Source organism: Corvus moneduloides, chromosome 26 (assembly GCF_009650955.1).
Source record: "Corvus moneduloides isolate bCorMon1 chromosome 26, bCorMon1.pri, whole genome shotgun sequence".
In the NCBI taxonomy this organism is placed as follows: Eukaryota; Metazoa; Chordata; class Aves; order Passeriformes; family Corvidae; genus Corvus; species Corvus moneduloides.
This window is the reverse complement of record NC_045501.1, coordinates 975,823-999,692: the sequence shown is the minus strand read 5'-3', so window position 1 is coordinate 999,692 and position 23,870 is coordinate 975,823. Positions and strand designations below refer to the sequence as shown.

Below are 23,870 nucleotides of genomic sequence, written 5' to 3'. Positions count from 1 at the left end.
CACCTGCGCCTCTGGAGCTGGGATCGCACCCTGGAATTGCCCGGGACCGGCGCACGGAGCTCCCGCAAAGGCTGGGATGCGTTTGGTGCTCCACGAGTGGGAGCGATGGGATCCCGAATTTCCCCGAATTACCCCAAAAACCCCGGGGTAACCTCCTGGATCGGCTGCGGGAGGGAAAGCTGGAGGTTTTTCCCTTTAAATAACCATTTCCCAGGATTTTTATCGTTCCTTTTGATGAGTTTTTGATGAGTTTTCCAAGTCCTGGGGGGGCGCGTGTGCAGCTCTTTCTTGAGGTGTAAAAAGGCACTTTCGGGTGTCCCGGGTGGCACCAAATTTATTTATTTATTGAGCCCCGAATTCCACGCGTGGCTCTTCCTCAGCCGGGGGAGGAGGGGGGAAATAAAATAAAATAAAATAAAATAAAATAAAACCAGGAATAAATATGGAGATAATAATAGAAGGAGTGGCCCTGGAACCCAGCACGTCCCACCTGGGCAGCACCGAGGGACCCCCAAACCCAGCGGGGACCCCCCGGATTTTGGGGCGGTGGGCGCAGAGCCGCGCGGGGAACGCGCCCGGAGCCGCGGGACCCCAGCCCATCCCTCCGCGGGCAAAACGCGGCTCTTGGGGAATTTTTAAACATTTTTAGGATTTTTTTTTTCCCGCGGCCGGCGGAAGGCGGAGTGAGGGGGGGGGGGGGGGGGGGGCTGAGCGGAGCCGCGGGCGGGAGCGAGTTCTGCTCGTTAAGAGTTTTCCTCGTTAAGAGTTTCCCTCGTTAAGAGTTAATTGCGGCGCGGAGGGGCCGCTCCGTGCCTCTACTTGCAGCGGAGGGCGAGGGAAGGAGGAGGAGGAGGAGGGAGGGAGGGAGGGAGGAGCGGGGGAGCCGCGGCCGCCCCCGGAGCCCCCGGCCCAGCCCCGGTGCCCCCGGTGCCCCCGGGGCTCCGCGCCCGCCCCGCCGGGGCCGGGGAAGGCGGGGGGCGGCCCGAGGGGGGGTGGGCTCGCTGCTATTTTCAACCCAGCTCCGGACTAAAAATAAAAAGTCTCCCGAAAAGGCAGCGGGGAGAGATGGAGGGAGAGAGGGAGGGATGGGGGGGGGGGGGGTCGCAGCTCTGCCCCCACCCCGCGTCCTGCCCGTCGGGAGGGTCCCTCCGCCCGCGCGGGGCCCTTTTGTGCCGGGAGCAGCCCCCGGCCCCTCCGCCCCTCCCCCGGGGGCTGCACATGAGGGGATTAAAACAATGCGGGGCCAATCCCCCTCCCCAGCCCGGGGGGGGTCCCGGCAGCCCCGGGGGAGGGGGCGCGGGTGGGGCCGAGCCCGGCGCGACCCCCCCCCCCCCCCCCCACCCCAAGCCCCGGCGCCAGGGACCTCCCGGCGCCTTTGATGCCGAAGTTTTTTACACCCAGAAAAATCCCATTGAGGCACCGGGGGAAGGGTGGGGGAGGGGCGCGGTGGGGGAGGGGCGCGGTGGGGGCGGGGGGGCTGCAGCAGATGGGAAAGTGCCCCCGACGGGCCCGGGGTGGGGGGGGGGGGGGCTGGGAATGGAGGGTGGGGGGGGGGATCCCGGCGTTGGGAACGGGGTGGGGGGAAGGATGCGCCCCCCGCCCGCGGAGGGAAATGCCGGAGTATTTAAATTCAATTAAAATAAATAAATAAGTGGCGGCCGCCCCCTCCCCCCCGCGGCCCCTCCCCCCGGGGGGCCGGGCCCTCCCGCATCACCACGTGGCTTCCTCCCGCAAACATTTTCACTCCTTTTTCCAGGTCGGTTTTATTTAGAGGCGGTGCCCCGGCTGCCCAGAGGCGTCCGGTGACACTCGAGTGCCACTCGGGCCGACTTGGGGGCCCCGCAGCCGCCGGCGCCACCGCCCTGCCCGCCGGGGCCGCCCCCTCCTCTTCTTCCTCCTCCTCCTCCTCCTCCTCCTCCTCCTCCTCCTCCAGCGGCCGCCGCCCCCTCCCCAACGGCACAAAAATCCGCTCGGAAAAAAAAAAAAAAAAAAAGAAAAAAAAAAGAAAAAAAAAAAAGAAAAAAAAAAGAGAGAAAAAAAAAAAAGGCAAAAAAGCCGGGAAAAGCGAGGGGGGCGAAGCGGAGCCGCCCAGCCCAGCCCCCGGCCCGGCGCAGCGCGGCCGGAGCTCGACGGGCGCTCGGCGGAGCCCCCCGGAGCCGCACCATGAACAAGCTCTACATCGGGAACCTGCCCGAGGGCGTCACCGCGGCCGAGCTGGAGAAAGTCTTCACCGAGCACCAGATCTCCTTCAGCGGCCAGTTCCTCGTCAAGTCCGGCTATGCCTTTGTGGACTGCCCCGACGAGCAGTGGGCCATGAAAGCCATCGAAACTTTCTCGGGTGAGCCGCGGGAGGAGCCCCCCCCCGATCCCTCCCGACCCCTGGATCCCTCCTGACCCCCTGGATCCCTCCCGACCCCTGGATCCCTCCCGACCCCCTGGATCCCTCCCGACCCCTGGATCCCTCCTGACCCCCTGGATCCCTCCCGACCCCCTCAATCCCTCGCCCCCTTCAACCCCTCCCGACCCCCTTCGCCCTCCTTCCGTCCTTCTCAACACCTCCCGACCCCTCAATCCCTCCCGTTCCCCTCAGTCCCTCCTGAACCCCTGGATCCTTCCCGACCCCCTCCCGTTCCCCTCGATCCCTCCCGTTCCCCTCGATCCCTCCCGCTCCCTTCTCCCTCCCCTACAAACCGCGGGGTCCCCGTCGGGGCCGAGCCGTGGCCCCGCTTTTTGTCCCTTCCCCGGGAGCCCCGGCGGGCGATGGGGGCACAAAGCGACCCCGGGCCCCGCGTGGGTCCCCCCGGCAGCGGCAGCGCCGGCGGGCTCGGGGGCTTTTGGGCACCGCGGGACTTTGGCCATTTTGATTCGAGCCGGGGTTCCTGGGGCGTGTGGTGTGTGCGGGAGCGCGAGGTCGCCATGCTGCGAGCAGCCACAGAGGAAAGCTCTGGGAAGGGGGAATTTGGGAGAATGTTGGGAATTGGGAGGTTTTTGAAGGGGTTTTTTTGGCCCCTTCTCCATCTCCCCCCCCCACCCCGGGCTCCTCCAGCCGCGCTCTGCCCGTCTTCTTCTTCCTCTTCTTCCTCACTGCCCCCAAAAATAAATGAAATTAAGAATCGTGGAATCAGCCAGCAGCGAGGAGAGCCCGCTCCATTTTCCAAGAGAAATCCATTCCTGCCGTGGAGTCCCGATTTTGGAGCCTTTTGGTGGGAAAGGGGGAGGGAATCTGCCCCAAGGACTTTTCCTGGAGGGCTGAAAGAAAGGGGGGAATTCGCCAAATCCACCCAAAAGTCCCAAATCCCATCCCTCGTTCCCTTCCAGGCTGAAGTGAGGAATTAAATATTCCTAAGGAACGTTGTCCAGAGCCACCACTCCCACTTGGAGCCAGGCTCGCATTTCATAAAAATCCACTTGTGAAGGAGCCGGGGGATGGATTTGGTGGAATTTGGGGGAATTTGGGGAGGTTTCCCGGCATGATTCCTGTTTATCCCAAGCTTTTCCTGCCCACTCGTCCCGGAGTTTCAAACCCAGGCACATTTTTGTTTTTAGGAAAAGTGGAGCTTCACGGGAAGCAGCTCGAGATCGAACACTCGGTCCCCAAAAAGCAAAGGTAACGACAGCGTTTTAATTGATTTTTAATTGTTATCACCGTAATTATTGATTTCTGTTGGGGGGGGGGGGTGTAAAAAATACGAGAGAAAAGAGGCAAAAATTTACACCTAAAACGTGTAAAACACAGAGGTGTCAGTGCTTTGGGCTCGGGTTCGTCCCCAGCGAGGCGAGTTTAATTAATTCTTTCAACATTTCATGAATTCATTTAAATTTTTTTTGGCAAAGAAAACTTCCTCGGCCAGTTTTTTATTAAAAAAAAAAAAAAAAAAAAAAAGAGGGAAAGAAAGAAATAATAAAAAAGGTGAAATAAATAATTCTCCACCCGGCGGCCCAGGGTGATGGATGCCTTTGGCTTGGGATTTTCAAACTTGTGGCACTGGAAGAATTTCCCGGCTCCTCTTGGCTCCTGGGCTGGGAAATGGGGGAGATCCTTTGGTCTGGAGGAAGTCAAAATTTCAAAAATTAATTAAAAAAAAAAAAAATTGCTTCAAACCAAGTGAATTTTGCTGGGGATGGATGGCGAGAAAGGAATAAAAACCCCACGCGGCCGGGCAGGGATTTAAAGCCTGGCTGAATTCCTTGGGGTTTGGGGTGAAAAGCGCCGTTTTTGGGCTTTCCGTGGGCTTTCCTTCTCCCGCCGCCGTGCCCAGCCCATCCCATCTCCATCTTCCTTGGCCCTTTGTTGTTCCCGGCTGGAGCTGGGAGAGCTCTGGAAAAGCCTCCCCGCGCTCCGGCCCCGCCAGAATTCCCGAAAATCCTTCCTGGATTTCGGGTTTTCCCCCCAGAAATTCCCCCCCCCCCCCTCCTTTCCCTTTTCCCTCCCGAACTCCAGGAATCCCCGATCCCAAAGAGTCCACGTTGGACCCAAATCCATCGCCACGTGACGGGAGGCGCCTTTTCCAAAGGGGAAAGAGGGAGGGGACGACGCCAACTCTTCCCATCCCAAAACTTCCCCAAATCCCTCCTTTCCCGACCTTTTCCATCCCTTTTCTGCCCCGTTTTGGGATCGCCCCCTTTGGCCTCGCCTCAAACTTCGCGAGGAGCGCGGCGGGGGCTGATCCCAACGGGCTGATCCCAAATCCAGCCCGGAATTCCTCCGAGCTTTTTCCCCGTCCGGATTCCCCGATTTTCGTGGGATAATCATAATTTTTATTCATTTCCCCCCCCTCCCCTCCCCCGGCGCCTCGCGATCGATGATTTTTGTTCCCGCGCCTCGCCGCGGCTTCGGCATCCAGGGATCGGGGGAGGGGGGAGGATGCTGGGATGGAATTCCATGAAAAGTAACAAAATATCCCTTCAAAAAACCAGGAAAAGCTCTTTTTTTATTTATTCCCCCCCTCCCCCCTCTTTGGGTAATCAATAATTTGGGGAGGGAGGAGCGGATTTCTCCCCCCTTTGCCCCACGCGGAATTCCCTGGAAATGGGAATATTCCTCCGGGTTTTGGGGTTTCAGGGAGGGCTGGGGAACGGGGGAACTTTTACAATATTTTGGGATTGGGATCGGTTTTGCTCCCGGGTGTCCCTAAAAACGCCGTGCCTTGGATTGGGCGCTAAAATCCCATTTTGGGGTTTTTTTTGGGGTTAAAATGAACACCCCGCGCCCCCCCACTCCGGGGCTGCTCTTAAAGGGCCAGCGCCGCTTTTCCCACTTTTCCCTCCGGGGGCGTTTTGAGGGAATTTTGGGGGATTTCGGGAGCGTCCCGGGCGCACTTTTGGGATGCGTTTGGTGCTTCTGGGTGGGCAAGAGGCGATTTTGGGGCCGCTGCCCCGAGCTGGGCAAGCTCGGGTGCTGCAAAGGGGATTTCTGGGGGGGATTTGGGGGATTTGGGATCCCCCCAATCCCGGGAAGAGGCAGCGGCTCCCTCAAGGGAGGGGTTTGGGGTTTTTGGGGGGGGTTTGGATTGGGTTTTTTTTTTTTTAATCTTTCTCTCCTTTCTCGTTTTCCAGCCTGGATTTTCCAGCTGGGACGCGCGGGGAGCAGGAAATGGTTAAGGGAGGCAGGATCGGGTGGGTCGGAGGCTCCGAGAGCAGAAATCCTCCCCTTTCCCCTCCCCCAAAACAGGAGATGCTTTTTTTTTTCCTTCTTCTTTCCCCCCCTTTTTTTATCCCTTTAAAAATGTGGGAAAACGAGTCAGGAGCGGCGCTGCCCTTCCCGGTTCGTTCATTAAAACAAAACCTGCAAAAAAACCCCCAAAAGTTGGGTTTTTCTTTAGGTTGAAGTGGAAAAAAGCGTTAAAAAACCCTTAATTTGGGTGCTCTGAATGAATTCGTGCCTTCAAATTCCAAGGAATTCTTTCCTGCTGCTTTATTCCCCCTTTTTTAAAACCTCTCCTAAATTCAGCAGAAAAAAATAATTAAAAAAAAAAAATCAACCTAAAATGGGTTAAAATGGCACCAAAAAAGGGATTTGGGGTGAGTGGCTCCCAGAGGAATAAATTGATTTATTGTGGATTAATTCCTGGGAATCTTCAAATTATTTTGGCGAGCAGCAGGAATTGTTTCAGTGGGATCGCTCGGAAATGTTAAATCAGGAAAAATATTGCTAAAAATGGGGTTTTCTCAGCAAAAAGGAGCTTTCAGGTGAATTTGGGGTCGTTCCCAGAGTTTTGTTGCTGTTGGGGAGCTGCTGCTTCTTGGATTTTGTTCGATGGGAAAACTTGGGATTTGCATCCCGAAAAATCTTCCAAATCCTCCTCGTCTGAGTCGCCAGAAAAGTTTGAAAAAGCAAAAATTCTTGAGAGGAAAAGAAGTTGAAATTCTGGGATTTTGGTTGGGATTTAGGGATTGGGGTCGGATTTGGGATGGGGGAAAAAATGGGAATGGGATGGGGGTTTCCAGCCCCTCACGGGGTTGTGCTCTGGGTGTGGATTGGAGTTGTAATTAAATTATTATTATTATTATTATTAATTGCTGTGGTGGCAGCAAAGCTCAGCGCAGAGCAGGGAAATGCTGGAAAAAGCCTCAAATTCAGCTTTTTTTCCTTGGATTTCCCTTCAAATCTGATGTTTCCCACCGGAAAAATCCCGATTTTACCCAGGGAAATCCCTGGAATTAATTGTTCCTAACGAAAAATGCTGAATTCAGGTTGAGGGCGAGTGGGGCTCCTTTGTTTTGCCACTTTTCAGCTCAAAATTTGGGGTTTTTTTTCCCTCTGGTGAGGGTTGGATATGCTGGAAAATAAACCCAAAAATGGGCTGAAACAACCCAAAAATGGGCAAAACCAACCCAAAAATGAAATAAAACAACCCAAAAATGGGCTGAAACAAACAAAAATGAACTAAAATGACCCAAAAATGAGCTAACCCAAAAATGGGCAAAACCAACCCAAAAGTGAACAAAAACAACCCAAAAATGGCTGAAACAACCCAAAAATGAAACAAAACAATGCAAAAGTGAACTAAAGCCACCCAAAAATGAAATAAAACAACCCAAAAATGGACTAAACCCAAAAATGGGCTGAAACAACCCAAAAATGGGCAAAAACGACCCAAAAATGAACTAAAATGACTCAAAAATGAACCCCAAAATGAAATAAACCCCAAAATGGGCTGAAACAACCCAAAAATGAAAAAAAAACCAAAAATGGGCAAAAATGAACCCAAAGATGAACTAAAATGACCCAAAAATGAAATAAAACAACCCAAAAATGGACTAAAACCACCCAAGAGTGAAATAAACCCAAAAATGAAATAAAACAACCCAAAAGTGAACTAAAGCAACCCAAAAGTGAAATAAACCCAAAAATGAACTAAAATGACCCAAAAGTGAACTAAAACGACCCAAAAATGGCTGAAGCAACCTAAAAATGAAATAAACCCCAAAATGAGCTGAAACAAACCCAAAAACGAGCTAAAACAACCCAAAAATGAAATAAACCCCAAAATGGGCTGAAACAACCCAAAAGTGAAATAAACCCCCAAATGGGCTGAAACAACCCAGAAATGAACTAAAACAACCCAAAAGTGAAATAAAACAACCCAAAAATGAAATAAACCCAGAAATGAACCAAAACAACCCAGAAGTGAAATGAACCAACCCAAAAATGAATTAAACCGACCCAAAAATGAACTAAACAACCCAAAAGTGAAATAAACCCAAAAATGAAATAAAACAACCCAAAAATGAGCTAAAACAACCCAAAAATGAAATAAACCAAAAAATGAAATAAAACAACCCAAAAGTGAAATGAACCAACCCAAAAATGAGCTAAACCAACCCAAAAATGAACTAAATAACCCAAAAGTGAAATAAACCCAAAAATGTACTAAAATGACCCAAAAGTGAACTAAAACAACCCAAAAATGGCTGAAACAACCCAAAAATGAAATAAACCCCAAAATGAGCTAAAACAACCCCAAAATGAACTAAACCAACCCAAAAATGAACTAAACCAACCCAAAAGTGAAATAAACCCAAAAATGAGCTAAACCAACCCAAAAATGAGCTAAACCAACCCAAAAACGGGCTCAGGGACGTGGATCCTTCTTTCCACGCCCCAGAAAAGCTCCGATGGGTTTTGGGCTGGAATCCCTAAATCCGATCCTTTTCGCTTCCGGCCAGGCTGGGCTGGAGAACGGGAAATTCCGGGGGAAAAAGAGGAATTTAAGGCAAATTTCTCCTTTTTTCTGCCCGGGAGCTTCCGGCTGCTCCCGGTTTTGCACCTCCGGGGACGGAAATAATTTGGGAATTCCGAGGTTTTGATGATTTTCAGCCCCAAAAAAAGAGAAAAAATTGAACGAATGGTGAAGGATTTTTCCATAAATTTCATTCCTGAGGGTGAAAAGGGAGAGAATTCCATGAAATTTGGGATAGCGGGGAGAGGAAAAGGAAGTTGGGAATGGGCAAAAGTGAGGAAAATTCCTTTATTTCCCCTCTTCCTGCGTGGGAAATGTGGGGGAAATGTCCCAAAAAAGGGAGATTTCGGTGAAAACTTGGGAATTGTGAAGCCACGGAGGAGGGATTTGGAGGATCTGGAGTCGGAGAAGGAGAAATGATGGGATTTTGGGAATTTCGGTGGGAATTGCAGGGGTTGAGCCGGGGTTTCCAATGGAATTTGGGTCGAAATTTGGGTTCAAGCTCAGGCAAAGAAGCCCAGGCTGAGGGAAAGGGGGAAAGTTCCTCTCTTTGGGAATTGGGACTTTTAGGGATTTAAATAAAAAATTCCCAAAATATAAAAGGAGATTCCTGCCCCTTCCAGCCCAAATTCCCGGCGGCGTTAAAGTTTTCCAGGCATTTTGGGAGGGGTTTTGGGGAGAATCCAGGTTGGATGAGGGACCCCAGCTCCTTTTCCTGACTTTTTTTGGGGCTTTTCCCGCTGCTTTTCCAGGGTTGCTGGGTTTGGGAGCGGGAGGTGCCTCGGATCCAGGTGGGATTTGGGATTTTTCCGCCTCTTTTAAACCATCCCACTGGTTTTTATGGAGAAAAGGGGCAAAACTGGACGGAATTTCCCTAAATTTGGGAGCTGCCGCTTCCCAAAAAAATGAGGAGGTGAAACCTGAAAATTCCAAGTTTTTGTTGGAGAAGAAGCTCTTTGGAGGTTTGAGGAACTTTTCCAAGGGCTCTGTTTGGGGTTTCTTTGCTCCACAGGGAATTTTGGGAAAAGTTTTAGGGGAAAATTCCCATTTTTACCCAAACCGAAGGAATTTCAAAGCTTAAACTGGGATGTGAATTCCCAAATCCGCCATTCCGGGTGGATCTGGGGGTGGGAAGCTGCCAAACTGGGGGCTACTGGGAAGCAACTGGGATGAGGAAATTCCAGGGTTTCCCCATCCTCAGAGTCCCTGAGCACCTGGGAATTCTCATCCTGCCCCGCTGGAAGTGTGGGACGAATCCAGGAGGCTCCAGAGTGGGAGCAGAAATCTCTTCCCAGAAAAGCCTAAAAAATCTGGGAAAACGGGAGAAAATTCCCTCAGGGATGGGGCTGAGCTGCTGCCCCTTCCCGGATTCCGGGCTGGATTTGGATGGGAAGTGCCTGCAGCAGCTCGGGAATTGTCTCCTCCCCAGGAATGGGGGGGTTTTTTGGGGATGAAAACCCAAATTTGAGGAAAGGAGAATCCTGATCCCGATCCCGATCCCGGGGGTGAGCGGGGTTATCCCGGCGGCATTCCCAGGAAACGTGGGAATCCTTCAGGGAATTCTGCCTGGAAATCCTTGCTGGGGGTTGCTTCCAGGTTATCCTGGGGCTTTTGGGGCCGGGAGGTTTTCCTGGTTCCTGCAGGAATCCCGGGATACAGCGGGAAGTTTGGGAAGTTTCACTCCGTGGGTTTCCCTGGGAATTGCTGGGAAAGGGAATTTCAGGGGTTGTTTTGGGCTCCTTTCCCCGAAACCCTGGCGTGTTTCCATGGAAAAGCCTCGGGAGCAGGAGCTGATCCCACTCTGGTTCCGCTCCAGCCTCCGGAAAATTGTCCCGGCTTGGAATCGACGGATTTAACACAAAAATCGGGATTTACATGGAAAACTGCTGGATTTTTCCTTCTGGAAAGGGGCTTGGGAAGGTTGGGATCCTGCAGCCGTTTGTGGCTCATTCCCATCAGGAACAGCGCGTTCCTCGTGTCCCGTTCCCACCAGGAATTCCCTGGCTCGTGTCCCATTCCCATCAGGAACAGCCCATTCCTCGTGTCCCATTCCCGTTGGGAACAGGGAATTCCTCGTGTCCCGTTCCCATCGGGAACAACCCATTCCTCGTGTCCCATTCCCACTGGGAATTCCCTGGCTCGTGTCCCATTCCCATCAGGAGCAGCCCATTCCTCGTGTCCCATTCCCGTTGGGAACAGGGAATTCCTCGTGTCCCGTTCCCATCGGGAACAGCCCATTCCTTGTGTCCCATTCCCACTGGGAATTCCCTGGCTCGTGTCCCATTCCCATCAGGAACAGCCCATTCCTCGTGTCCCATTCCCGTTGGGAACAGGGAATTCCTCGTGTCCCGTTCCCACAGGGAATTCCTTGGCTTGGGTCCCCTTCCCTGGGCTTGGTTTTGTTCTGGGATCATCCCAAGAGATTCCAGCCGAGCTTTGGATCCCGGAGCCTTTTCCAAGGGGAGATCTTGGGCTATCCAGGTGTGTTGGGAAGAGCTTTGGGAATCCTCCATCCTCCATCCCCCATCCCGGGCCGATCCCGCTCTGCCACCGTTCCCCGGAGGAACTTCCCTGCAGGAGCTGGGAATCTGTGAAAGCCGAGGGGCAGGGGGAGTTCCTTGGGAATGTGGCTGCAAGTGAGGGGGCAGGAGCTGGGAATGGGATGGGAGCGACCCCGGAGCGGGAACATCCCGGCTCTGGGTGGGGGGAGCAGAATTCCTGCCTGGAAAAGAAAAAAGAGAGGAACTGAAGCGACCGAAAGGAATCCGACCGTGGGAAGCGTCGGATGCGTCGGGAATGGTTCGGGTGCTTTGTTGGGACGGACGCTCCGGAGCGGAGCTGGAATTCCAAACTTTCCCTGGCTACCGGAACGCTCCGGAGCAAACCCGGCCGGGAAAACGCCCCCGGACCCGCGGGGAGAGCTCCGGGCGTGGGCTTAGGGATGAGGCAGCGGGATGGGCTCGGGATGGGCTCCAGGCAGGGAAGCGCCAGGAGCTGGCCGGGATCCACGGAGCCCGGTGGGATCCATCCCGCGCGATCCTCGCCGGGGCTTTTCCGTGGGCAAACAGTGCCGGAGATTCCCGGGCAACGGATTGGGGCAGAAAAAACGGGAAGTTTGGGCCCCCCCACCACGGTTCCGGGGTTCTTCCAAGGTTCAGGGAGATCCCGAGGGAGCGGCTCCCGGGATCAGAGAATGGAGGAGAGGGGAATTGGGAACAGAATTCCAAAAGAAAAAGGGAACAGAATTCCCACAGAACGGCTCCCAGGGCCGGGTTCTCCCCCCCCAGTCGGAGCCGGGTTTTTCCAGCTGGGATTGGAGCGGAATCAAAGCTCCGTGTTCCCATCAGTGCCCGGCTCCGAGCGCTCCTGGAAAACCCAGACTGTCGGGATGTCCTCGGATTCCCGCAGGTTTGGGATCCACCTGTTCCCACAGGGAAATTCCGGCTCTTCCCGGCCCCCCCAGCTCCTGCTCCGTCACCCCACGGTGCCGAGGGGGCGGATCCAAAGGAATTCCTGACTTTTCCCTCCTCGGTGCGTTGGGAAATGTTGTGTTCGGTGCCGAAAGATTTTCCGAACGTTGGGAATTCCGGGATTTTGTGTGGATGAGGGGCAGAGCAGAGCAGAGAGAGGCTCCGATCTCCATCCCAGCTCCACGTTTTTCCTGGAATTTCACCAGCAAAACTCCAGCTTTGCCTTGATTCCTGCAGGATTCCAGAGCTGTGGGATCAGCCCTGGCTGTGCAGGGAGCTCCCTGCCATTCCATAATCCTAATTAATCCATCCTAATTAATCCATCCTAATTAATCTGTCCTAATTAAACAATCCCAATAATTCCTGACTGGAGGGTTCCCAAACTCCTGGAGCCTTCACCTGCCGGGAGTTGGGGAAAAGGGCTGGAATTGGGGATTTTCCCTTTTATCCAGGGCTGTCAATCCTTATCCTAAACATTCCTTGGGATTCATGGATCGCATCCAGGCCGGAGCCCCCGGGCGGCTCCTGCTCCCTCCCGCAGGCGCAGTGCCAGCGAGCACAGCTACCGATGGTGCGATGGATGATTGACAGCTGTCAATCACCCGGATAATGAGGCTCAATTAGCCAGGAATTCCAGCATTTTGGGAGCCGCCCAGGAACTGGAGCAGACGGACGGGATTTGGGATCCCTGGGCGAGGCAATTCCTGGAGGGAGGCAGCAACTGGGATCCGCTTTTGGGATTTTCTCTGCTCCGGCTGCTCCCGAAACGTGGAACGTTCCTGGTGGCGGGAGCCGAAATCCCGGTGCTTATCCAGGGATCGGGGATGGAGCGGGAAATCCCGGCGCTGTGGGGTGATCTGGGAAGCGCTCTGGGATCCGAGCTGGGCTGAGCAGCTGCTCCGGGAGAAGCTTTGCCTTTAAACCTCCTGGTTTTTGGGATTTTCACCGACGGCCGCGGGATGTTTTCCTGAATGTTCATGGTCCAGCCAGAACCGGCTCTGGGGTCTGTTTGGGAGCTGGAATTTGGGATTTTCCTGCAGGAATGGGAATCTCTCAGCGAGGGGGGACCTGGGGAACCCCCCGGGCTCAGCTTTGGGGCAGGCTGGGAGCACCGGGAAGAGCCTCCCACTCCGTCGGCAAACTGCAGTGGGAAGAGCACGGAAAACAGCCGGGCTTGCCCAGACTCATCCCGAACTCATCCCGAACTCATCCCGAACTCATCCCGAACTCATCCCAAACTCATCCCGATCTCACCCCGAACTCATCTCAAACTCATCCCGAACTCATCCCAAACTCATCCCAAACTCATCCCGAACTCATCCCAAACTCATCCCGATCTCACCCCGAACTCATCTCAAACTCATCCCGAACTCATCCCGAACTCACCCCGAACTCACCCCGAACTCATCCCAAACTCATCCTGAACTTATCCCAAACTCATCCCGAACTCATCCCAAACTCATCCCGAACTCATCCCGAACTCATCCCAAACTCATCCCGATCTCATCCTGAACTCATCCCAAACTCATCCTGATCTCATCCTGAACTCATCCCGATCTCATCCCAAACTCATCCCAAACTCATCCCGAACTCATCCCCAGCTCATCCCGTTCCCCTCTCTATCACCGGGAAATTTGTCCTGGCTGCAGCTGCTGCCTTTGGCATGGATGGATTTGGGGAATCTGGGGGATGGCTGGAATCGTCCTCGGGGCACGGCGAGGAGAAGGGGGGTTTGGAGAGTCCTGTGGGATTCCCGTGGGGTTCCCATGGGGTTCCTGTGGGGTTTCCATGGGGTTCCTGTGGGATTCCTGTGGGGTTTCCGTGGGATTCCCGTGGGGTTTCCGTGGGGTTCCTGTAATTTCCCACATTTCGCTGCCTCAGAGGGCAAATCACGGCTGGGACCTGTGGCCGAAACGTTTTTGGGAAGAGGAGTGGGAGAGGCAGGATGTCCCCCAGCGCCAGGGAGGAGCCGCTGCCATCCAGCGGGGACGGGCTCTGTGCCTCAAAGTGAGAATTCCCTGTGGAAAAGGGCAGGGACGCTCTGGGATGTGCCGGAGCCGCTTTTCCATTGGCGCCGACCCCGCTGGATCCCGGCCAGGTCCCTGCTCCGGCTGCTGCCCCCGTGCCGGGACACTGCAGGGAATTCCCAGTGGATTCCCAGTGGAGGAGATCCCTGGGGATGCATCCGGGGGGATCCCGACTTCCAGAGCTTCCCCTGGGAGCTTCCAAAGTTTCAATCCCGGAACCTGCTCTGGGCTCCAGCGGGATTCTGCCTCCCTGGGATCCGGGGCTTTTTCGGGATGCCCATCCCTGTTCCTTGGAGCTGCTCCGGTGTGGCCTGGCAGGGATTTTGGGGATATCTTTGAATCCCCATTTTTGGGCACCTTGAGGCGTCGCTCCCTTTCCGCAGGAATTTGGGGTTCTGGAGGCTCTGGATGATCCCAAGGCTGTTCCCAGCTGTCCCCAGCAGCTGCTCGGATCAGGATCCGGGGAAATTTGGGCTCAGGATTAAACCAGGAGCTGCTATTTTGGGGAAAGGGAGTTGGGAAGAGCCAAAATTGGGAGCAGCCGGAGAGCAGCCGGGGTCAGGAGCCATGCCGGAGAGAACTGGGACACGGGAATGACGCCGCCGGCATCCCGAGGGGCGGCTCCTCGTCCCTCTCTGCTCCTTCGCCATCCTCCCGTTTAACCTGGCAAAAGTCACATCCAGCCCGCGGATCCGAGCGGTGCCGGAGGGATCCCGGAATTTCGCTCCCGGCACAATTCCGGCCCCATCACGAACTGAGAGCCGCTGGGAATCCCCGGAGCACACAGAATTCCGAGGCTCGCTCTGATCCGTGGACGTGCAGCAGCTCCACCTCAAAATCCCCCTTTTTTCATCCTCCCAGGAGCCGGAAAATCCAGATCCGGAACATCCCGCCGCAGCTGCGATGGGAGGTAAGAGGAGCGGATGCAGCTCCAGGCCTAATTCCCTAATTCCCTAATTTCCTAATTCCCTAATTCCCTCTCTCCAGGATTCCATCCTCGGGATCGGAGTCGATTTTCCCTCCTCTTTGTCATTAATTGGCTCTTAATTACCCCCCTTCCTCTCCCATTACAGGGGGGAAATCCCGGGATGGGGGCGAGGAAAGCGACACCGCTCGGAATCCCCATTAATTATTCCGGAATCCCCATGAATTCCGGAATCCCCATTAATTATTCCGGAATCCCCATTAATTATTCTGGAATCCCCATGAATTCCGGGGTGTTTGTGATTTCCCCATTGTAGAGGGAATAAAACGGATCCTCGCTTCCCGCTGGGATTTTTCCCTGGCTCTGCTTTCCCCCCCCGCTGGCTCCGACCTTGGTCCAGCAGCGTCCTGGAGCTTCCCGGCCTTAATTGCTTGGGAATTCTTAACGATCCTAATGACGGCAGCGCTGCCTTTAGGGATGGATGGGTTTTCCCTGCATATCCCGAGGTAAATCGGGATGGTTTTCCCGCTTTTCCCAGGTTTTGGATGGGTTGCTGGCGCAGTATGGCACCGTGGAAAACTGCGAGCAAGGTAGGACGGGAATAAAATCTGGATTTCGGGAATTTCTGCCCCGTTTCAGGGGGAGGAGGGAATAAAGCCTGGAAAAACCTGCTTGGGAATCGCTGGGGAGATCCTGAGGGGATTCATCCCTCATCCCAGGGGTTTTTGGGAGGTTTGAGCTGAGGTTTTTGTGCTAATTCCTGATTCTTTTCCTTCATTCCTGATTCCTTTTCCTAATTCCTGATTCCTTTTCCTAATTCCTGATTCCTTTTCCCTAATTCCTGCCTCCTTTCCCGAATTCCCACAGTGAACACGGACAGTGAGACCGCCGTGGTCAACGTCACCTACGCCAACCGGGAGCAGACCCGGCAGTGAGTGCCCTGGGAATCCGGGAATCTGGGAATCCGGGATCTCCTCCCTGCCCCGCCTGTAGGAACAAGGATTTCCAGTGCTGGGATCCCATCACTCCCAAATCCCGAAATTTTGGCTAAAACCAGCAAACCCTTGAGGACACCCCTTAAATCCGATTGGTTTTCCTTCGCCTTCGGAAGGAATTCCAAGTTTTTGGAATTCCAAGTTTTTGGGGTTTTCTCAGCAGCTCAGGGAGTAAAACTTGAACTTTTCACTGGAGCAGAAGTGGGGATTTCCCTGGGCTTCCATGATTTCGGGAATTCTGCCTCCCGAAAAAGTAATCATGGGGAGAAATATCCCAGGAGCTCTCGGTGGGAGACTCGGAGACCATTCCCTGCTTTTTCCCTCATCCCACACCTTCCCCTGCTCCCTTCGCACCACGGAAAACCTCAGTCCTGCCACTTTTAGGGAATTTGGGGGTTAGTTCAGGGAATTTTCTTTGCCGGAACGGAGTCGGTGCCCGATTCCTGGAGCCGGGAATGTGGGAGGGAATGCGGAGAGCAGAGAGCGGCTCCTCCTCTGGCTGCCAGCCCCATCTACCGACAGCTGCCGGCTCCTGCATCCCGGGATTCCCGCGGGACGGGATTCGGGATGGATCTCAATCCCGCAGACTCGGGAATCACTGCCTCGTGGGAACACCGGGACAGCGGTTCGGGATCTTTCACTCAACCCCTCAGGAGAGAGGGGAGATCTGGGAATCCCTCCCTGCATTGGAATTTTGGGAGAGGGATTCGGGAGCTCTCACTCAGCAGAGATTTGGGAATCCCTCCCTGCTTGGGAATTTTGGGAGAGGGATTTGGGATCTCTCACTCAGTCCCTCAGCGGAGATTTGGGAATCCCTTCCTGTATGGGAATTTTGGGAGAGGGATTCGGGAGCTCTCACTCAGTCCCTCAGAGGAGATCTGGGAATTACGGGAACACCGGGCCAGGGATTTGCGATCTCTCCCCACAGTCCCCCAGAGAAAATTCGGGAACCACTCCCTGCATGGGAGTTTTGGGAGACGCTCCCCTTAAAATATTCCTGGGAATTCCCTCCAGCTCCTGCTGCCGCTTTTCCCTTCTCCCATTAAACTTGCTCCCCATGGCAGACCCCGTCCCTTTTGGGGCCGATCCGCCGCTCGATGGCCCCGCAAACCCCAGCTCCGAGCGTTCTCCCCCCTTTCCCCAGAGCCATCACGAAGCTGAACGGGCACCAGCTGGAGAACCACGCGCTGAAGGTCTCCTACATCCCGGACGAGCAGCCGGGGCCGGAGAACGGCCGCAGGGCCTTCGGGGCCCGGGGCGCGGCCAGGCCCGGCTCCCCCACGCCCGCGGGGGCTCCCCCCAAGCAGCCCCCCCTGGACGTGCCCCTGCGGCTGCTGGTGCCCACCCAGTTCGTGGGGGCCATCATCGGCAAGGAGGGGGCCACCATCCGCAACATCACCAAGCAGACCCAGTCCAAGTGAGTCCCTCTGCCTGGAATTTTTCTGCCTCGCTGGGGTTTTGGGGGTTATTTTTAGGAAATATGGGATTTGTGGCTCCTCCTCGCTGTTCCCTGCCCCGGCCCTCAGGCTTCTCTCCGTGTCTCCTCATGCAAGGGCTGGGCTGGGACCCAAGTGGTTGCACTGGACATAAATTTGTGGGATTTCTCCCTACTGGATTTGGCTCCCGAGCTTGTATTGGCACCCAAGGAGCTCTTTATCCCCCAAGGAAGGGTTTATCCCCCAAGGAACCCTTTAAATCCCCCCAAGGAACCCTTTATACCCCCAGGAACCCTTTATCCCCCCCAAGGAAGGATTTATCCCCCGAGGAAGGATTTCTTTGGGATACGAGGTGGTGGACACCCCATCCCATCCCATCCCATCCCATCCCATCCCATTCCATCCCATTCCATCCCATCCCATCCCATCCCATCCCATCCCACCCCAGTCGGGTGCTCATCCCTCAATCCCTCCCGCTGCTAAAAATCCCGTTCGGATTTTTGGGATTTGAGCTCCCAGGCCCCGCATCCCTGCGGGATATCCAGCCCACAGTTCCCTCCTCTTGCCTTCCTGGGTGCAATTCCAAATTTAGGGCAGAGTGGGAGCTCCGGGGAGCCGCTCCCAGGGCCCATCCCGAGTTTTTGTAGGATCGACGTGCACCGGAAGGAGAACGCGGGAGCGGCAGAAAAAGCCATCAGCATCCACTCCACGCCCGAGGGCTGCTCAGCCGCCTGCAGGATGATCCTGGACATCATGCAGAAGGAGGCCAAGGACACCAAGACGTAAGAATTCCCACGGATCCCACCCCAGGGTCTGCCCCGGGCTCCGTGGTGCAGGAATTTTGTGTTTGGGGACTCCAAGTGATGGGGTTTGAGCTTCCCCCATCCCTCTGTGCCAACCCCTCCTTTCCCTGCTTCCACAATCCCTCCTGTGGGGTTTTCCCCCCGTTCCCGTTCCCAGGGCTGAGGAGGTGCCGCTGAAAATCCTGGCCCACAACAACTTTGTGGGGCGCCTGATCGGCAAAGAGGGCCGGAACCTCAAGAAGGTGGAGCAGGACACGGAGACCAAAATCACCATCTCCTCGTAAGGATTCCCCCGGGAAACGGGGCGGGAATTCCTCCCTCTGGGATGGGTGAGGGAGGAGGATGAGGATGGGAGTGGGGGGAGAGGTTTTAGTCCCCAAAGTTCTCTCGGGAAACTTTGGTGTTGGATTTTCTGTACTCCCTTTTCCCATCCCCTCTGGGGTCCCTTTGGGGTCCCTTCTCCATCCCTTTGAGGTTCCTTCCCTATTCCTTCAGTGTTCTCTGTAGTGTCCCCACCTCTTTGCTGTCCCCTCCCACCCTTTCGGGGCTGCAGCTCTCAGCACTGCCCAATTTGGTGTCCAGAACTGGGATTTTCCTGTAAAACCCCATTTTTGGGGAAGGCAGAGAGAACCCCCCGGCTCAAACCCCATCCCCTGCCCTGGCCATGTCCCCATCCCTGCCCCGGCCGTGTCCCCATCCCTGCCCCAGCCGTGTCCCCATCCCTTCCCCGGCTGTTTCCCCATCCCTGCCCCGGCCGTGTCCCCATCCCTTCCCCGGCCATGTCCCCATCCCTGCCCCGGCCGTGTCCCCATCCCTTCCCCGGCCATGTCCCCATCCCTGCCCCGGCCGTGTCCCCATCCCTTCCCCGGCCATGTCCCCATCCCTGCCCCGGCCGTGTCCCCATCCCTTCCCCGGCCGTGTCCCCATCCCCTTCCCCGGCCGTGTCCCCATCCCCTTCCCCGGCCGTGTCCCCATCCCTTCCCCGGCCGTGTCCCCATCCCTTCCCCGGCCGTGTCCCCATCCCCTTCCCCGGCCGTGTCCCCGTCCCTGCCCCGGCCGTGTCCCCATCCCTGCCCCAGCCGTGTCCCCATCCCTGCCCCAGCCGTGTCCCCATCCCTGCCCCGGCCGTGTCCCCATCCCTGCCCCGGCCGTGTCCCCATCCCTTCCCCAGCTGTGTCCCCATCCCTTCCCCAGCCGTGTCCCCATCCCTGCCCCAGCCGTGTCCCTGTGCCCCCGGTGCTGACGTTCCCCCTCAGGCTGCAGGACCTGACCCTGTACAACCCCGAGAGGACGATCACGGTGAAGGGCTCCCCCGAGAGCTGCTGCCGCGCCGAGCAGGAGATCATGAAGAAAGTGCGGGAGGCCTACGAGAACGACGTGGCCGCCATGAGCGTGAGTGGGGCCGGGCCTGGCCGGGGCGGCGACCCCAGAACACCAGCGCCCTTTGATCCCAGTCACGACCCCTCCTCGTCCCTGATCCAATTCCCGTTCCTTTCTCCCCTCAGCCACAATCCCCCCTCATTCCTGATCTCCTTTCTCCCCTCAGTCACAATCCCCCTCATTCCTGATCAAATCCATGCTGATTTCTGCCCTCAGTTACGATCCCACCTCATTCCTGATCTCGTTCTCCCCTCAGCCACAATCCCCCCTCATTCCTGACCAAATCCACGTTTGTTTTCCCCTCAGTTACCATCCCTGACCAAATCCCCGTTTGTTTTCCCCTCAGTTACAATTCCTGACCAAATCCCCGTTTGTTTTCCCCTCAGTTACAATTCCTGACCAAATCCACATTTGTTTTCCCCTCAGTTACCATCCCTGACCAAATCCCCGTTTGTTTTCCCCTCAGTTACCATCCCTGACCAAATCCCCGTTTGTTTTCCCCTCAGTTACAATTCCTGACCAAATCCCCGTTTGTTTTCCCCTCAGTTACCATCCCTGACCAAATCCCCGTTTGTTTTCCCCTCAGTTACAATTCCTGACCAAATCCAGATTTGTTTTCCCCTCAGTTACAATTCCTGACCAAATCCCCGTTTATTTTCCCCTCAGTTACAATTCCTGACCAAATCCCCGTTTGTTTTCCCCTCAGTTACAATTCCTGACCAAATCCCCATTTGTTTTCCCCTCAGTTATGATTCCTGACCAAATCCCCCTTTGTTTTCCCCTCAGTTACCATCCCTGACCAAATCCCCGTTTGTTTTCCCCTCAGTTACAATCCCACCTCATTCCCGGCCTGAACCTGGCCGCCGTCGGGCTCTTCCCGGCCTCCTCCACGGCGGTGCCGCCGCCCCCGAGCAGCGTCTCCGGGGCCGCTCCCTACAGCTCCTTCATGGTGGGTGACCCCGCTCGGGATATTCCCGATGGAAAACTCCCCCGGGATGGGCAGGGAGGCGGGACGGGCTGGAGCCATCTGGGGGAAAGGCGGTGGGAAAGGCGCTGAGGGTGGCTCAGCCCCGTGGGAGAGGTGTGGGCATCGCTGGGGAGTAGGAGGGTGACAATGATCCAAAAATGGTGACACGGACCCTAAAATGACAGGGACCCCAAAATGGTTACCGTGACCCCGAAATGGTGACAGGAACCCCCCAAATGGTGACAGTGACCCCAAAAGGGTGACAGGAACCCTCCAAATGGTGACAGGAACCCCCAAATGGTGACAGGAACCCCAAAATGGTGACAGTGACCCCGAAATGGTGACAGTGACCCAAAAATGGTGACAGGAACCCCCCCGATGGAGACACTGACCCCCAAATGGTGACAGGGAGCCCCAAATGGTGGCACTGACGCCAAACAGTGACCCTGCCTCCTGATCCCTTTCCCGCAGCCCCCGGAGCAGGAGACCGTGCACGTTTTCATCCCGGCGCAGGCGGTCGGGGCCATTATCGGCAAGAAGGGCCAGCACATCAAGCAGCTCTCGCGCTTTGCCAGCGCCTCCATCAAGGTGGGGCCGTCCCTCGGGGGCCCTTTTGTCCCCAGTTAGGAACATTTTTCCCAGGAAAAGCCCCCGGGAAGCGCGGGTGGGGCTGTAGCACCGTGTCCGTCCTGTTGCAGATCGCGCCTCCGGAGACGCCGGACTCCAAAGTGCGCATGGTGGTGATCACCGGCCCGCCCGAGGCGCAGTTCAAGGTGCGCTGCCACCACCCCGGGGAGCTCGGGGTGTCCCCTGTGAGGGAGGGCGGGGGGTGACCCCAACTGAGCCCCTAATTTAGATCTGGGCTCTCCCAGGGGCTGAGAGGGTTTGGAATTCTGAAGATTTTACAGGATGATGCCCCAGCCCAAATCCAGCCCAAATCCGGGGGTGGAGCTCCCTGTGCTGCCACCAGGCTGGGGGCTTCGGGGTGTCCCCTGTGAGGGAGGGCAGGGGGGTGACCCCAGCTCTGAACCCCCCAATCCGCAGCTGGGTAATCCCAGGATCAGCTCTCCCAGGGGAATTCTTTCCCCTCTTTCTGTTGTTTGAGTGGTTTTCTTTCCAGTTTAGAGTAGCCCGGAAACAATTTCTTTTTAAATTTTACTTTATTCGGAAGCCTACGGAATTCCGGTGGGAGCGGGACACGTGACATTTCTCCTCAGTTTTCCAAATTCCAAAGGACTGAGATTTGATGGGACGCTGCCCCATCCAGGGATGGATCTCAGGGTGGGACCTTCCTGACTCCATCCCTTCTCCAGGCCCAGGGCAGGATTTATGGGAAGCTGAAGGAGGAGAACTTCTTCGGGCCGAAGGAGGAGGTGAAGCTGGAGACGCACATCCGCGTGCCGGCCTCGGCCGCCGGCCGGGTCATCGGCAAGGGCGGCAAGACCGTGAGTGGGGACGGGAGGAGCACGTCCCGGGGGCGGAATTCCCGGGAAGCAGCCGGGGTTTTCCTGCGGGGCTGACGCCGTCGGTGCCCCGCAGGTGAACGAGCTGCAGAACCTGACGGCGGCCGAGGTGGTGGTGCCGCGGGAGCAGACCCCGGACGAGAACGAGCAGGTCATCGTCAAGATCATCGGGCACTTCTACGCCAGCCAGGTACGGCGCCGGCAGCTGCGGGAGCTCTCCGGGGCTTCTCCAGGGTTGTGTCCCCGTGGGAATCCTCCTGGGAATGGTTTATTCCATGCCTGGCTGCTGGGCATGGCTGCTGTTCGGGATGTGGGAGTGTCAATCCCAAACCTGACTAGAACATGGAAGATGGGATGTCTGGGAGATGTCTGGTGGCCGTGCTGGACACTGGAGCATTTTCCATGGCAAACGAGGTCGTTTCCCTTTTCCTGAGGTCTCAGGGATCCCCCTGTGCTTTGCAGTTCTGGGAGATTTGGGATTTTTCACCTGGAAAAGGGAAGGATCCAGGGAGAGCTCAGAGCCCCTTGCAGGGCCTGGAGGGGCTCCAGGAGAGCTGCAGAGGGACTGGGGACAAGGGATGGAGGGACAGGACACAGGGAATGGCTTCAAACTGGAATAGGGCAGGGCTGGATGGGACACTGGGGAGGAATTCCTGGCTGGGCTGGAATTCCCAGGGAAGCTGTGGCTGCCCCTGGATCCCTGGAAGTGTCCCAGGCCAGGCTGGAGCACCCTGGGACGGTGGGAGGTGTCCCTGTCCAGGGCAGGGGCTGGAATGGGATGGGATTTAAATCCTTCCAACCCAAACCAGTCTGGGAATCCCACAATTAAATTCCCACCAGTGACTGCGTGGGCAGGATCCAAAGCTTTGGCGTTGCTCAAAGAGCTCATTTTTGGTCATCATCTCATCAATCCCGCCTGTCATTCCCAGGAAAAACACGGGAGAGCCCTGGGATAGGAGTTGCACCTGGACTTGGGTGGAAACTGGGAATGAAAGGGGTTTAATTGGGAAATGGAGATGGGAAAAGCCAGGCTGGACGGGGCTGGGAGCGGCCTGGGACAGCGAGGGCTGGGATGGGATGGGATGGGATGGGATGGGATGGGATTGCAGCATTCCATGAATCCCTGCCTGTCGTTCCCAGATGGCTCAGCGCAAGATCCGGGACATCCTGGCGCAGGTGAAGCAGCAGCACCAGAAGGGCCAGAGCAGCCAGAGCCAATCCCGGAGGAAATAGGGACCCCAAGGATCCCCAGATCCCGGGAGAGCGAGGACACGGCCCAGCCAGGCCGGGCTCGGAGTGCCTGGGAATCAGTAACCGCAGGGAGACAGGGATCGGGAATCCACAGGGATCGGGAATCCACAGGGACTGGGAATCCACAGGGATCGGGAATCGCTTCCACAGGATCGGGAATCGCTTCCACAGGATCGGGAATCGCTTCCGCAGGGATTGGGAATGTCACCCCGCAGTGGGACTGGGAACCATTTCCAGCAGCGGCACCGGGAATTCCACTGGGAATTCCGACCCCCGTGGGATCACGGCGCTTCCATTGGCTCGCAGGGCTGGGCGGGGCCGGCGGGAATCCCGCGGCCCTCCGGGATGAGCAGCGCTGCTCCCGCTCCCGCTCCCGTTCCCGTTCCCGTCCCCTCTGGAGGAGCCATCCCGGGGCTCCCCGGCCCTCCCTCCTTCCCTGGCTGCGGGGCATTCCCAGGGCCATTCCCAGGGCCATTCCCAGGGCCATTCCCAGGGCCATTCCCAGGGCCATTCCCAGGGGCATTCCCAGGGCCATTCCCAGGGCCATTCCCAGGGAACCGCTGCCCTTCCTTGTGGGGCGCTGCCTTTGTGCTGCTCCTTCCCAGTTCCGTGATTTTCCTGGTTTCTTTTTGACCTTTTTTCCCTGTTTTTTAAATATTTCTTTCCATATTTTAGTTTACTTTTTCCCCTATTTTCCCCCAATTTTATTTTTTCCCCTTTTTTATTTTATCCCTTTTATTTTATTTCCCTTATTTTATTTCATTTTTATTTTATTTTATTTCATTTTTATTTTATTTCATTTTTATTTTATTTCATTTTTATTTTATTTCATTTTTATTTTATTTCATTTCATTTCATTTCATTTTTTAAAATTTTTATTTTATTTAATTTCATTTAATTTCATTTTTGTTTCATTTTATTTTATTTCATTTCATTTCACTTCACTTCTTTTTACCTTTTCCCTATTTTT

General features: G+C 55.7%; 1 protein-coding gene across 2 annotated transcripts; it reads left to right on the top strand.

Annotated features, from left to right (window-relative positions):
• Positions 1-2,163: 2,163 nt before the first annotated feature.
• IGF2BP1 (insulin like growth factor 2 mRNA binding protein 1) lies at positions 2,164-23,534 on the top strand. 2 transcript variants are annotated; one of them, XM_032134301.1, is made up of 15 exons: positions 2,164-2,338; positions 3,547-3,607; positions 14,542-14,590; positions 15,144-15,195; positions 15,473-15,536; positions 16,745-17,017; positions 17,684-17,818; positions 17,997-18,119; positions 19,096-19,231; positions 20,046-20,168; positions 20,658-20,774; positions 20,885-20,959; positions 21,500-21,631; positions 21,726-21,839; positions 22,790-23,534. In XM_032134301.1, exons 1-15 carry the CDS (start codon positions 2,164-2,166, stop codon positions 22,880-22,882), a joined length of 1,722 nt encoding a protein of 573 aa, XP_031990192.1. In that variant the 3' UTR covers positions 22,883-23,534. The 2 variants fall into 2 exon arrangements, with proteins under 2 accessions (XP_031990192.1, XP_031990194.1); XM_032134303.1 differs by lacking the exons at positions 16,745-17,017; positions 17,684-17,818.
• The last annotated feature ends 336 nt before the right edge of the window (positions 23,535-23,870 follow it).